The sequence below is a fragment of the Pteropus alecto genome, unplaced genomic scaffold (assembly GCF_000325575.1).
Source record: "Pteropus alecto unplaced genomic scaffold, ASM32557v1 scaffold45, whole genome shotgun sequence".
NCBI lineage: Eukaryota > Metazoa > Chordata > Mammalia > Chiroptera > Pteropodidae > Pteropus > Pteropus alecto.
Genome location: NW_006442491.1, coordinates 32,580,145 through 32,595,135, shown reverse-complemented (window position 1 = coordinate 32,595,135; position 14,991 = coordinate 32,580,145). Strand labels below are relative to the sequence as shown.

The 14,991-nt window shown below is 40.3% G+C and overlaps 2 protein-coding genes across 2 annotated transcripts in view; one reads left to right on the top strand and one right to left on the bottom strand.

The window, feature by feature from the left end:
• Positions 1–3,231: 3,231 nt before the first annotated feature.
• On the bottom strand, positions 3,232–5,723 carry MOCS3 (molybdenum cofactor synthesis 3). The gene has a single exon (XM_006921918.3). It carries the CDS (start codon positions 5,553–5,555, stop codon positions 4,179–4,181), a length of 1,377 nt encoding a protein of 458 aa, XP_006921980.1. The 5' UTR covers positions 5,556–5,723; the 3' UTR covers positions 3,232–4,178.
• A 122-nt stretch (positions 5,724–5,845) lies between these two features.
• Positions 5,846–14,991, top strand: part of DPM1 (dolichyl-phosphate mannosyltransferase subunit 1, catalytic) — an 18,011-nt gene continuing 8,865 nt past the window's right edge. Inside the window, exons 1-5 of the mRNA XM_006921917.3 lie at positions 5,846–6,043; positions 8,715–8,814; positions 12,884–12,917; positions 14,469–14,545; positions 14,630–14,655. Of these exons, the coding sequence (XP_006921979.1) occupies positions 5,883–6,043; positions 8,715–8,814; positions 12,884–12,917; positions 14,469–14,545; positions 14,630–14,655 (398 nt within the window). The 5' untranslated portion in view covers positions 5,846–5,882. The remainder of the gene's footprint in view (positions 6,044–8,714; positions 8,815–12,883; positions 12,918–14,468; positions 14,546–14,629; positions 14,656–14,991) is intronic.

The following is a 14,991-nucleotide window of genomic DNA, read 5'->3' as shown; positions in this document are numbered from 1 at the left end:
AGTCTGACATTTTCAGCCCTGTCAGTAAGGAAGTGGGTAGGAGTGGGGATGCTGTTGGGTAGACAGCCCAGAGTCTACTGCAGGTGACAACTAAGTCAAAATTGTAAAAACACTGCCTCTCTTTGCTCTTACACATAGCAAGTCTTGCTTGAGAGTTTTATTGTACTTAAGAGTCAAGCATTTCAACTCCCCTGCACTTTGGTCCGTTAAATTCCAACTCGTTTCAGGCCTCCCTCATCTAGAAGCATCGGGTAAAGAGAATACTGCTAATTAAAAATTATGCCAAAAACAAATTCCATCAGTGTCACCCTACGCTGGCACCTTTTTAAACAAGGTGTCACCAAAAAGGGAAATTTAAAAATATAAGCCTTTTCTCTTTCCTTATCTTCAGCCACCTATCTAACAGATGGCATTAACAGGAACAAAACACCTAGATAATTCGCAACTTGTTTTTTTAATTTTTGAATAATTGAACTAAAGATTAGAAACCTGAATTAGTGCCAGTATGTAGGACTTTATAGTAAACCATACATCTGTACAGTTATATCTAGATTTATAGCTATCCTATTTATCGCCCAAATTCTAGGCCGGTTTAAATAACTTTTCTCTCACATCCCGAGCAGTTTAGAAATTATACTTCATCAAAAGTATGTATTAACCTTTTCTCATTTTATTTTCAAGATACTTTCCCACTCCCGCACCACAGTAGTTTTCCTAATATTCCAAATGAACTCCAGAATTATCCTGAAACTTTAATCAGGTACATGATTTCAAGTGACGAGAGTTCACTGCTACCTGGGCAGGGCCACCTCATGTCATACGTGGAACCCTGAGAAGATACGACCTATAAAGGCAAAGAAATCTTCTCCTGATTAGAGCAAACTGGGCCATGTACCTGACCTAAGGTTCTAAAGGGATCTTCTGTTGCTATGGAGGGAGCAGCTAATTAAAAATAAGTTTAAAAACAGAATAAAACTAACCCTCCCCATGGGAACTCTCAGACCTCTTCCCTTTTTTGACCCCACTCATTGGCAACCCTTCTAGTTACCAACTGCGACTCTTTATGCTGAGAGTTGACTTCTCACTTTCCTTGACCAAAGTGGTTCATTATCAACTGGACATTACCTATGTGACACACTGGTGTCAGAGGGTTCCTCCCTAAGAGAGAAGTCTGTAAACCAAGTATATCAGAGTACATTTCTATTGCATCTGAAATGCAAGCTCTTTCCATTCTGAGATTATCGGGGTGTATTTTTTCAACAATGGAAACAAATAAAGCAATTACAAAGTTTTCACTGAGGGTCAGCATAGTGTTCAGGGCACTGGCACTTCAGCCAGACCATCTGGGTTCAAATCTCGAATCGTGTAGTAAGTGCTCAATAAATGTTAGCTGTTATTTTACTTGGAATACACTCAATTCCTGGTCTACAGCCTACATGATATAGTCTCTCTCTCAAACTTTACCTTGTTCTACTGTCCCAGGTTGTTCACAACCTGACGATTTGCCTCTTCAGTGTCTTGATCATTCCAAGTTCATTTGCCTCAAGGTCTCTCCCACTTGCTTTTCTCCCAGTATGGGATGTTCTCCCAGATCTAACTGGCTCCTCACCATTATTTTGAGTTTAATGGCAACCTTTCTCCTAGAGGCTTCCTCTAATTAGCCTATCCAAAATAGCTTCTCCTTCCTCACACCAAAACCTCAGCTTAATTTCTTTTATGGCACTTATCACTAATTTACTTGATTTGTCTCCCCCATTCAAATGTAAACTCCACAATAGGAAATCTCTTGTTCATCTTTATCCCAGATCTTAGAATGATAACTGGTACACTTAAGGCACTTATTTGTAAAATGAAAAGGGAAAACATTTTCAAGTCTAAATCCCATCTAAATGTAAAACCTAGCCACGATGCCCAGAGAAAACAGGATTTCAAAGAATAAGATCTGGGTCCTCTAGTAGACACCTGTCACATTCTTCACAGCTCTTTTTGGAAAAAAAAAATCTTTCATTAGAGAAAATCCCAGATTATGAGTTCTGTCTCCCTATTGTAGATGTCAGAACTCCAATTCCCAGCTGCTCTTGCAGCTAGTATGTAGGTGTGTGACTAGGCTGTACCTACCAGGCACATCCTCATAAGACTGACTCAGAGAAGAACATAGGCGACACTGCTTCCCGCAGTCTGGGCTGCAGACGAAGTGTTGGGCTTTCTGGGAGAGCAGTACAGCTAGGTCAAGTGAGACTAGTGAGGCTCTGCTGGCGGTTCCCTTTGGTACTCACGAGACCACTTCTGTGCATGGATTTGAGCATTGTTTCTGAAAGTACAACCTTGGTTCTGTCCTCAGTGACAACCAGGTTTGCAGGAACGACCAAAACTGCTCGACTGCCTAACTTTAAGACGTTAGTCTCTATGATATGAATAGTTCTTACATTAGTTCGCTTGTTTGCTGAGAGTAAGATACAGTCCAGCCATCTTTGTTTTACACTCCGGGCCTCAAATTTATTTCTACAACTTAGGAGAAACAGTTATATAAAACCTGCTCCATCTTTGTAACAAAGAAAAGCCTATATGTATTTTAAAAATGAGTTACGTTTCAGTTAAAAAGTGATGACTATCTTAACTTTGAATTTGTTAAATAATCCATTCATAATAAAACAAGAATCCATATCAGAGTTTGGAAACTGGTAAGTAAATCTGATCTGTAGAGGGTTTTGTCTGGCCCACGTGTTTTTAAGTTTCTTTTAATATTTGCAGCCAGAGATACAAAGATTTATTTCACATTTACATTTGTGATTTCTAATGATTACAGGCCTGCATGTAACAGTTAGAGAGTAGTGGCCTTTTGACATGCCATTTCCTCTGCAATTTGCCACTGATACATACTCACATACCGAATTTCTTTAAATTTTGTTGTATATATTGGAAATTGTGCAGAGTATCTGCCATTTCATGAAAATGTTTAAAAAACATGAAAACATCTATATTTTTCACTGTTATAAAACACTGGATTAAAACAGATTAAATCAAAATAATAAAGGCAAATTAAAGGGGAGAGTGGAGAATTGGTCGGTGGGTACAAAGTTTCAGTCACGGAGGATCGGCATTCTGGGATCTGCAGCACAGCACGTGCAGATGGCTGACAATACTGTATTGTACACTTGGAAACTGTTGGGTGAATATTTATGTCGGTTTTTTTCCCCACAGTAAAAAAAAAAATCAATGTAACTCACAACATTAACAGAAGTACATAATTTAATAAATATAGAGCAAAAAGCATTTGAAGAATTTAATGATAACACTTAGCAAACTATAAACAGAAGGAAATTTCTTTAATCTGATTAAGGGTATTATTAATCCACAGCAAAGCAACAAGTAATACTAGTCAAATAGTCTTTCCCAGGTGATTGAGGAGATAAGAATGTCCACTATTCCCCTTTAATTCAATACTGATTTTGGGGTCCAAAGTAGGTCAACCATAATGTACAGTTTAGAAATGGTCTACGTGCACAGCATAAGGTGGAACCTAGAAAAGCTAACTTTGAGGAAAAAATCAGCAATTTATTCGAGAAATTGACAGGCTACAAAAGTGGCTTCATCTTGCTAACCTGTGAATATTTCACTTTATTAATTCAAAATATTTAACAGAATGACCACTTCCTAGGTAATTAGAACAATTTACATTTTAAACACTTATTTCTGTAAGATATATTCTATCATTTGAATTAGAAATACAGTAGACCCAAAGAATGTCAGTAAACAATAACTGACCTTAAGTATACCATCCGTGATCAATGTGTGTGCACTAAGTTTACTACAACTTAATTCCAGACATAAAATAGACTATTTAGAGAGCTTTTTGACTAGGAAAGGTGGGGGACAAAAAAGCAGGACAGGCAAATGACCTGCAGTTTAAAACACAAAATCCTGTCATATTATATCTCACATATTCAAGACACCCTTCACTGCTGAAAACACAAGACAGTTCTAGGTATCATAACCCACTAATGGCTATGCCATCCAGTAAATTATGGTTAAAAAGCCCCTTATGACAAGGAGTCCATGTATTCACAAATGTTGTAAAATCCGTCTCTTCTGTACATTACTGAAAAAAATGCAAGTAATATATGTTGAGGGTAAAATGACAATCCACATCTTTCTCAGGGTAGACAATGCACGCCACCTCAGTACTGCGGAAACGTCCCATCGATTTTGGTGGCCCAGGCCATGAGGCCGCCCACGACATCCTGAAATGTTGAAGAGTCTAGTTCTCGGGCTGCTGTCAAGGACTGCAGGATCCTCACGGCCTTCTGGGAGTCATTGCCAAGCTTGCAAATCACATAAATGGGAAGAGCTACTCCTTCCTGTGCGCCCTGCTTCCCTTTCTGGATTGCTTCTCCTAAGAGTTTCAGACTCTCCGTATCCCTCCGTTCCAAATGTTTTAAAGGGATGTGTAGGGCATGAGGCAAACGACAGATGTCCGCTTCCACTTGAGGCCTGACGTCCAGCAACAGGTGGGGTGACCCAGAATCCAGAAGTCGCTTATAGTCGGTGACAGAAACTCGCTCCTCTGGGTTCAGCAACTGCAGGGAGCGGCACTTATCGGTGGCTGAGCAGCCACAGAAAGCTTCATAGTCCTGCAGGTCAGTCACGGTGGGCCGCTCCCCGCAAGCTGCACAGTCGGGCCTGCGGCTCCGCAGCTGAATACAGCGGAAACGTCCTCTGAGGGCATCAAAGAGCAACAGGCTGCCACTGTAGGAGGGGCCCAGACCTGCAGCGATCTTCAACACTTCCAGCGCCTGCAGGCATCCCAGGACCCCAGTAACGACACCGAGCACCCCGCCGTCCGCGCAGTTGGTCACCGTTTCAGCCGGAGGTGGTTGGGGGAATACGCAGCGATAGCAAGGCCCGCCCTCGTAGTGGTAGACTGTGATCTGGCCCTCGAAGCGCAGCGCGCTGGCCGACACGAGGGGCCGGCCGGCTAGCACACATGCGTCGTTAACCAGGTAGCGAGTGGGCACGTTGTCAGAGCAGTCAGCCACCACGTCATAGCGGCGGACTAGGTCTAGTGCGGTGGCTGGCGTAAGCGCCTGGGCGTACGGCACGCACTCCACGGCCGAATTGAGACGGCGCAGCGAGGCGGCGGCAGAAAAGACCTTGGCCTGGCCGGCCAGTGCCTCGCCATGCAGCACTTGGCGGGGCAGGTTGCTCATTTCTACTACGTCGTAGTCCACAAGGCCCAGGCGGCCTACACCGGCCGCGGCCAGGTACTGCGCCAGTGGGCAGCCGAGCCCTCCGCAGCCCACGATTAGCACCGACGCTGTCGCCAGGCGCAGCTGTCCGTGCACGCCCAGCTCAGGCAGCACGAGCTGCCGGCTGTAGCGCAGAATCTCATCTCGGGACAGGGCGGCCTTCGCCGGCAGGGGCGACACCGGAACCAGCAGCTCTGGCTCCTGCTCCGCCAAAAGGGCCGCCGCCAGCCTCTGCTTGAGAGAACCCAGCTCTTTCTCACGCTGGGCAACTTCAGCTTGCAAGGCGAGTACTTCCTCCCTGGTAGCCATGGCGGCCTCTTCAGGAAGTTGTCTTGAAAGGTATTTCCTCTTCCGGCTTACCGTCTCCTAGCAACTGGAATAAACTAAAAAACTTTCTGAAGCTTTGGAAAATGTGGTAAATATATGTATTTTTTGAAGCAACCATCAGATTCAACTTTAAAGATTCATAAGTCCTGAATATTTCCAATAGAACATTTCCAATAGAACCGTACAGAGGGCCTTAGGAGAACTACCACCAGCCATCCCCCCTCTTCCCGAATTTGGTACAGTCCGACTAGTTCCCTTCCCGCTCCGCGTTTACGTCATTCCGCTTCCGGCGTCACGCACAGTTCCGCCATGGCCTCCATGGAAGGGAGTCGTACCCCTGCGAGGTCTCGGCGGGATCCAGAGAGGCGCGCCTCGCGACAGGACAAGTATTCAGTGCTTTTGCCCACCTACAACGAGCGCGAGAACCTACCGGTCATCGTGTGGCTGCTGGTGAAAAGCTTCTCCGAGAGGTAGCGTACCCTTCCGCCCTCCCCGAGGGATGAGATGAGCTGGCTTCCCCTGCCTGGGTGTCGGCAGTTGGCTGCGCGAGGCGGCCCTGCCCGGCCTCTTCGGCTCGTGAGGGAAGCCTTGGGGAGGAAGCCATCCTGCGAGGAAAGCAGAGGCGGATACTTCTGGGATTGTCTTCGTGTTTTAGGTTCTCCTTTCTGCCCTTGGGTTTTGCGAGACACTCATTTATCTTTATTATACACTACGTCCCCCCGCCCCCTCGCTCTTCCCGCCGCCTTTTTCCCTAAAGGGCTGGCCAGTCTTAACTTGAGGCGAGGCTGTAAGCCTGACCTCACTCCTCCCTCTAGGTGGTCAGGATCTGCGGCCGGAGCCGGGCGTCTAAGCGAGCACGCTCACTCCCGCCCCCGTGCCGAGTGCTTATGTAAGCATGAGGTTCGGTGTCTGGGTTAGGGAGCCGATGCTGGGCTGGACACCCTTTCTGGAGAGAGCAGAAGGGCAACTTCGTTGATCGCTGGTCGCAGTTTGTTGTGGTCGTTAAACCTGGGGGCTTAGAGTTTGAATTTGAAAGTGTTTCTTCAATTTTTTTTAAAGCTTTAGAACATCCTGGTTATCAGTACAAAGTAACTTTTTTTTTTATAGTTACACTGATGGGACTGTTGTAGAAATCTTTGAAGATCTTTCCACATCAGCACATAAAAACTTAGCAAATTATTTTGAAAATTAGTTACTATTCCATATGGCAGTGTTATAATTTAACCGGGTCATGTTAACGAACACAGATTATTTTCAGAGTTTTTTGTTTTTCTTTTGTGACTTTTGCCTCGCAAATGATAACGGGGCTTTGTTCACGCCATATTTCCAGCATTTTGAAAAATGCTTGGCACATAGTGAGTGCTGCTTTATTAGATGAGTGTTGCAACAAACATTCATACTTTTGCTGGTACACGGAGGTGGAGAAGGAGCGGGGAGTCTTCGCAATCATATCCTTGGATCGACAGAGGTGTGCTTAAAATTCATAGTTATTGCCAAATTGCTCTCAAAAAAAAAGAATGTAAAGGCTTAGGACTCCAGCATTCTTTAGAATGTTCCTGTTCCCCCACCAGCCAGTCAGCCTGCGCATTATTAAACTTACATCGTTGGAAATGTTAATTGGTGAAAAACATTGCTGTTTTGATTATATTTCTTTGAGTGAGATAACTGTCTTCAGGTACATTGTTCTCCAAAATTTGTTATTCATATCTTTTTCCTCTTTTTAATTTACTTATCTTTTTATTTTGATTTCTACAAGCTCTTTCCAATTTAGAGAAGTTGTCTTGTAGTCGATCCTGTGCTCATTGGTCTTCTGATTATACAGTGTTTTTTGCTCTATTTTTAAGTGTTATATGTAGTGTAGTTTTTTTTTTTAATAGTTTCTGAGTAGTTTTTTTTTTTTTTTAACCCTAATGAAGTTTAATGACAGAAACAACTTTTCTACTCCGATGCAATCAAATGACCTAGTGTCACCTCTGCGTGATTCCTTTAAGCTACCTCACCCTCAGGCGGTGTGGATGCTTTGAAGTGGGAGAGAGGAGTAATCTTGCTTATGAATGACTTCATTTGCTTATGAAATATATCTCTTTCAGCACACGAACTAGAATCAACATCTTACATGTTTGGGCTTGTAAAGCTCACTTGCCCAAATTTAAGGCACTGTGAAAGTGGAAGTCATTGTATCCACCCTTAGAGAATAGATAGGCTGAGTCTTGCTTTCTGGCAGGTTTGCTTGGGCTGACTTTAAGCCTTTCAGGGTGGAATGAATGTGTTTCCTGGTTGATTTCCTTGCAATTTTCTTGAAATTGGACCAAGAAGAAAAAGAATGTTGGTTGTGGAGGTTTGGCCCTGGCTCATTTTCTTTCCTCTTAAGTTTCCCAATAAAGTTAACAAAAAGAATGTCTCTTAAAGGGGGTGGGGCAGACATTGTGGTGATCACATGTACATTTAAGTATTGTGTTGGCTTGTTGTGTTTACCGTAGTAGAAATTATCCTATGAAGACACGGAGAGCAGCTAAGAGATGTTCATTTTGAAGCATATTGAAATCTTTTGTAATTCTGTGCTATTTCTTTTTATTTGATAATACAGGATAATGGGTACAACTATTTGAAATCGTGGCGTAAGAGATTATGTCACCATTATAAAGTGGGTTTTTTAAAGGGTAATATTAAATCAGATTTATTTCTGATTGTCTTCTTTAAATCTATTTTGGATTAAATTAAAAGAATAATTACTCAGCTACTCAAGCAATTTGTGTTGTCTTAAGTATACTTTTTAAATAGTTAATATAACTGATTTATAAGTTCCGTAATTCATATATCCTATCATATGTAATGTATGCACTGTCTATATAAAGAGTTAAAAATCACTGTTTGTTTGTTTGTTTGTTTGTTTTAACTAAAGAATACGTTCTCTGTGAGAACTTTTTGACATCTCAGGACTCTCATAGCATTTAACAGCAACATGCTGAGTTTGGAGATGAAGTACTGAATGTTTGACATTTCGTTTAATAATTAAAGTGTTCTTTAGTGGTTAATATGGCAATAAATTTCCACTACTGGTGCACAATTAGTAATTTACAAATTATTTTTTAATTTGAGAATACTGTCTCCAAACAATACAATTTTTTTTGTTTGTTTTAGTGGGATCAACTATGAAATTATAATCATAGACGATGGAAGCCCAGATGGAACAAGGGACGTTGCTGAACAGTTGGAGAAGATCTATGGGTCAGACAAAATTGTAAGTCGTGAATATTTTTCTATCTTACCAGTTCTGTTTTTATAGAGGAAAGACGAGAGGTGAACAAGGCTTAAATTCAGTCCATTTGTCTAGAACCTGAAAAGATAAAGAGTATCTTATGCACTTGGGATTTAGATGCATTTTCATTGTGCTTGAGGTTTTACATCTTTTTGATTTCTTGGACTAGTAGTAATTTTACACCAAAATGGTGAGTCTTTGGATGAACTCTGTTTTTTATGACTGATTCTGCAGATAAATTTTCTTAAAGGACAAAATTAAAGCATGATATTGAATTGACAAGAAATATTATAGGAGTAGGTTGCAACTAGTAATGTGTATCTCGATCTTTCTTGCTTCCTATCTCTAAATATTCTCATACATTCAGTAGGGAATACTGCCTCCAACTAAAAGCTTATAGCTGAGAAAGGTGATTGTTTTCATGTGAAACGTGAATGACTTTTCAGAGTACTTAGCATTTTTCTTTTTGTCTGTAGAACAGTCTTGTGGGAGTAGATTGACTTTTCTGAGTCTTAAACTTTAGATTATCCCATTGTACCTTGAAGCCTGTTCTTCTATGGGAGTAACTTAGGCAGACGTAAAGTTCATTTTATAATGGCGTCATAATTTTTATTTTTGGTCACTGGTTTGAATTTTAAAATGTTTGAGCATACTAGTGAGCTTGACTTTGGGTAATTCTTGAGCCAAAAGCATACAGTTAAGTCCAGATTTAATTAGAAAGCATATTCCAGGCATTGAGTATTGTGTTTCGTATAGTGCCAGAGTTTCTCAGTCTTGGCACTATTGACATTTGGAACCCTATAATAATTTGCTCTGGGGGGCTGTCCTGTATGGTATACGATGTTTATCATCATCCTTGTACTCTAGCCACTAGATGCGAGTAGCTACTACCCCCCTCCCCAGCGTGGCAACCAAAAATGTCTCTGGATATCATCAAATGTCCCCTTATGGCTATTGCAAAATTGTCCCTTCCTCCCAATAGAGAACCATTGGCATAGACATAAAGAAGTATTTTGGAGAACCTTTACTGATATTTACATTTCAAGAAATGGCAATTAGCATCATAAAAAATAGTCACCGAGTCCAAATATTCTAGATTAAATAACGAAATCATTTATATTTAGTTGGAGGGGATCTTGGTTGGTGGGAAGAGCTTAAAGGAAATGTGTTGCTTTTATATACATAGTAAATCTGTCCTGTACTAGAGAGTCTTTCAGTCTGTCTCACAGATGAGAAACTCATAGATCCATTATACCTCCTCCAGTCCTCTCTGAGTATATCCTGATATATAGGCGTACAGAGGAGATAAAAATTTGACAGGCGTACAGAGGAGATAAAAATTTGACAGATTTTCAGCCTTCTAGCATTGATTTCCAGTGATACCAAGTTTATATTTTTGGCCAACTGTTCACCTGTTTCCCTTTTAGAAGTTCTGGGCCATGGCCACTGATTTCCATTTATTATATATAGAATACTCTGAGTTATGCGCTGCCTTTTAATCTGTGAACATTGACTTGACAATATTATGCATATTTTTGTCATAGAAGCTCAGCCTTGAAGTGTAATTGATTGATTGATTTTAGGGAATGCCTACTAAACGGACCTCAGATTGTAAAACAGCGTGGTCCTCAAATGGTTCCATGTTTCCCATCAACACAAAATTCAAAATGATAAAAAAATAGTATTTACTATCACGATTTCCCCATACTACCAAGAAAGATAAAATACTAAAATATTTTTTATGACCTTTATATCATTTAAATTAGACTTTTTTTTTCTTTTCGGTGTTAGGCCTTGCCAGAGATGGCACTTACTTGCTTTTAAGGATTTATGTATGTTCAGTTGAAGATAAAGGTGGAGAGAAATTATTATTGAAACTATCTTACAATATCTCAGATAGTGTTCAGACCAGATGACTAGCTGGCTAGTTTGTCAGCTAGCTTTCAAACTGACTGAAATGAATGTTTCAGAAAAAAGCCAAAGAAGATATTTTTAACTCTAGTTGACGAAAATGAGATAGGAGGGTTAATTCGCTTCCCAAGGTTACATAGCTAACTAATAAATGGCAGAGGTGGGACCATAGAAAAATTGGAGGCATATCTTCTAAACTGTAGGGCTTCAGCCTTTCTATATTGAGTGCTTCTATTGCGTTTGATTGGAGGTTTGTTTCATCTCCCAACTTGAGATGGGCCATGTGCAAATTATTCTCTGCTGATGTAACTCAGGTACTAAGGATTGAAAGACAAAAGGACGAAGAATGCAGTAGTGTCAGGGGCCATACTTTCTGGTGGTTGCTACTATCACCAGTTTGATACTCATCTTGGTTGTCATCCTGTCCATTACTAACAAAAGTATTTATGGTTACATTTTAAGGAACACAGATTATCGTTGATTTTGATATGCTTGCTAAGGACAGTGAGGTTGGTCAAAGATCATAGCAGGAAACAACAAAAAGATGATTTTTGTTCACATCTGTGTCTGTATAGTAACACGTTCGTTACTTTTAAACATCAAATATTACTATAGGGTTGAGCGATTTGACTAACTTAAAATATTCTGTTCATTCCCAAATACCAAAATACAATCTCTAACAAAAAAGATCAACACCCCAGTCAAATGTACAGAAACAGATAATTCATGAAACAAGAACAAGAGGCCAAAAGGAGGAGGAGGAATGAAAAAATATGCGCCTCACTAATAAGAACTGCAATATAGGAGAAGAGTACAATTAGCCTTTCTTAACTGAAGATTTGATTTTTTCTTTTCAACCCATTGTTTTTGAGATTATGGTAAAAACATGTTCCCTCAAATACTGTTGATCCTAGTACAGACTGATATCGTTTTTCTGAAATGTTATCAAGATTTTCTTTGATAAAAATTTTTTCAAAGTAAGTCTTTTGTCAAATAAATTATAATGTAAGTTTATAAGCAGTTGTGTTGTGATGAGCCCACTCTAGAGTCTGTGCCCAGCAGCCTTACACGCACTTCTGTGAATTCACGGCTTGTTCTCCTGACAGCCCAGTGAGGTGAGCTCTGTTGTGCCCTTTACTGCCCAGATCACACAGCAAATTAGCCTGTGGCTTCAGAGTGAGGAGGCCAGAGAGCGAGGGTAGAATTAAGGGTCTGAAAGTTAAGCACAATAAATGAAACAATTTGAACTTTTCATAATGTAAGAAATAAATAAGTACATTCTTGGTGTAAAGTGTAAAGGTCACCGATAAAACTGAAGTGCCTTTGATGAGCATTTCCGGACTTGCATCCCAGTCTCTTCCTGAGGGTAAAACCCAGTCAACAGTTTGGTGCGTGTTACTGCTGACATTTCTGTGTATTATGTGTATGGTCTACATCTGTAGAACTAGGTAATGTGCTGGTGTTTTTTGTTTTTAAACATGAATGCAACCTTCGTGTATCATTTACTTTTTAATTATATCAGAGGTTTTTTGTCACCAGATGACCTCATTCTTTTAACTGCTCCATAATACTCTATCATATGCAATATGGTTTATATTTTATATAAACTTGAGAAAATTCCAAAAGTTATAAGTAACAAAATTATCTTTTATTTGGAAAAAAAGATTTTTTCCAACTGAAATGTAGGGTTATAGAAAATCTAAGATGAGCTTTAAAAGAGTGGTCTTTTCAGGGTAGATATCAGATGGGATCAGTATTTTGTCAGTATCACAAAATTAAATAAAACCTGACAAAATTAAATAATTTGTTCAGTGAATTATAATTATTATAGATGATTGGTTGAATGTCTTACTCTCTGTATAAAAGCTCACCAGGCAGGAACGTGTTTCATCTATCTTTGTTCCTCCCGAAGACCTAGAGCAGCATGCATATAGTAAAAAAAAGTCTATCCTGGGTGACTTGAACTGAAAATACTTTGTTTAGAGATTTGTAATCCGAGGCAACACTAGCACATGCAGAAGATCTAAGAAATGCAGCTATATTTCTGTTAAAATGAGTAGCACTTATGTGAATAAAAAAATAATTTTTTAATAGATTTTTGATTATTTGTGTCAAAAAGAGTTGTTTCTTATCCTTACAGCTTCTAAGACCACGGGAGAAAAAGTTGGGACTAGGTAAGTAGAACTTCTCACCCCTCATACCTGCTCCTTGCCTTGGTAAGATTATCCGGTGTGTATTTTTCTAGTTTGGAACAGGGCCAAAATACAGTAACCTCCTGTGATGGTTTTTAATGATCTTAATGACATTTAAATTGCTGAACTTGAGTTGCCTGTATCAGTCAAGGCCTACTTGGGAAAACAGAAACCACTGTCAGTCTTTCAATATAGGGAATTTAATACAGAGAATCTGGTTACGTAGGTGAAGAAGTGGCTGAGAAGCCAAATGGAACAGTGAGGCTGTTCAGAGACTAGTAATAGGTAGAGGTTCCTGCTACCCCAACATGGAGCGACAACATGGAGATGTTGCTTTTAGAGTCTAGGGACCGAGGCTGCCCAGAAGGGGTTGGGGTGGTGGAGTCTGGGATACCTGGCAGGAGCCAGAGCCACTGAGGATATGCAGTCAGTGCCTGGAAGCAGAGTAAGAGAGGGAGGACACTTAGACTTTCCCCTTTTCTCTCTTCCGAATCTTCCCCCTCTGCCTCCCAAAGCTGTTTGGAAGCCAGATGCCAGGAGAACCTGGGAAATAAGTTCCTGCATATAGAACAGAGTAGGGATCTGAGGGCAGACATCATGGACCAGCACATTGCATTAGCTGTAAACCCTTGAACGTTTCGTTACAAGTTTTAAAAGTTATTATTTTTAAAAAAGAAAGCTTTTCCAGCTTCTAAACAGAAAGCTATAAAAAATCTCAGATGCGCTCAGTCATCCTGAGATGAAAATCCGAATGCTTTTATTTCCGTTGGTCATCACGGTTGCGTATGTTGAGAATCGGTATAACTTTACTGAGAAATTGGGGGAGCATGGAGGAAGCAGTTCTCAGAAATTCAGTATCTGCTATCCTGAAGACTATCAGTTCCCTGACAACATCACATCTTCTGAATATCTGAATCCAGAAGGTTCTTCGGGATTGAAATAATCTGGACACTTCTATGAAAGCAGCCAAGATTTACTGACCAGTCAGTGGTGTATCCAAAAAGCTGTGATGAATTCTTTTTTACAAAAGAAGTTAAAAGAGATCAGCCTTGCTGATAAGGTCCTGTGCTGGTTTGGGGCTATAAAATGCAAGAATCCCCAGTGCCGCTCCTGACCAGTTACCTGCCAAGTCCCTGAGGGACTTTGAGGCATGAAGGTGGCTGAGTAATAGCTAACTGCACTTTGGCCCCAAATGCCAGAGTAGGGCTCAGGTATACCAGGCTTTCTACTCTACTGTGTAGAAGACACGGCATACCTGTGGAAATGGGCCAGAAGAGCAGAAGCAGGGAAACTTGTTAGAGAGGGAGCCAAGCATCAGAAGATGGTGCCCAGGACTAAGGTGAAGTCGGAGACAGTGGAATTGAGAGATGTTTTTTGATTGAGAGTAGATGATATTTAATTACAGTTCAGGATCACCTTTAGGGGACTAATGTATGCTTTTTAGTGCTTAACAACAATTTCTTCTCTGTTCAAATATATATATAGGCATTTCCAGTGATTTTCTTTAATGAAGATAAACATTCTCATTTTTAGGAACTGCGTATATTCACGGAATGAAACATGCCACAGGAAACTACATAGTAATTATGGATGCTGACCTCTCACATCATGTAAGTGGTATATTTCTTTATTAGCTATTTATCATAGTCCTAGCCTATGTTACTGACCTACTGTTTATTCTTTCTGAATTTCAGCCCAAATTTATTCCCGAATTCATTAGGTAGGTAATTCTAATATTTGGAAAAATTATTCAAATCATTTATCTTATGTTGATTTTGGACTTTTTATTTTTCATTTTTCATTAATTAAAAATGAACATGCTATTTTGTTTGCTATCAAAAATAAAACCAACATATAGATTTGAGACTCACAAATATATAGATATGTGACTAAATGATATTATTTTAGGAACTCTGAGGGACTAATTAAGAGATAATTCCTTTGTTATCTACATTCTTCCAGACTACAGAAAAAGATGGAAGGTGACTTCCTGTTAAGTAGAATTAAGCCCTGCATCATAAGGGTAAAACCCAGGAACAAATAGGGTTTATTCCAG

What these genes read in the sequence shown, in the direction of transcription:
- MOCS3 (XM_006921918.3), bottom strand. Translation starts at nt 5,555, where the DNA reads ATGGCTACCAGGGAGGAAGTACTCGCCTTGCAAGCTGAAGTTGCCCAG.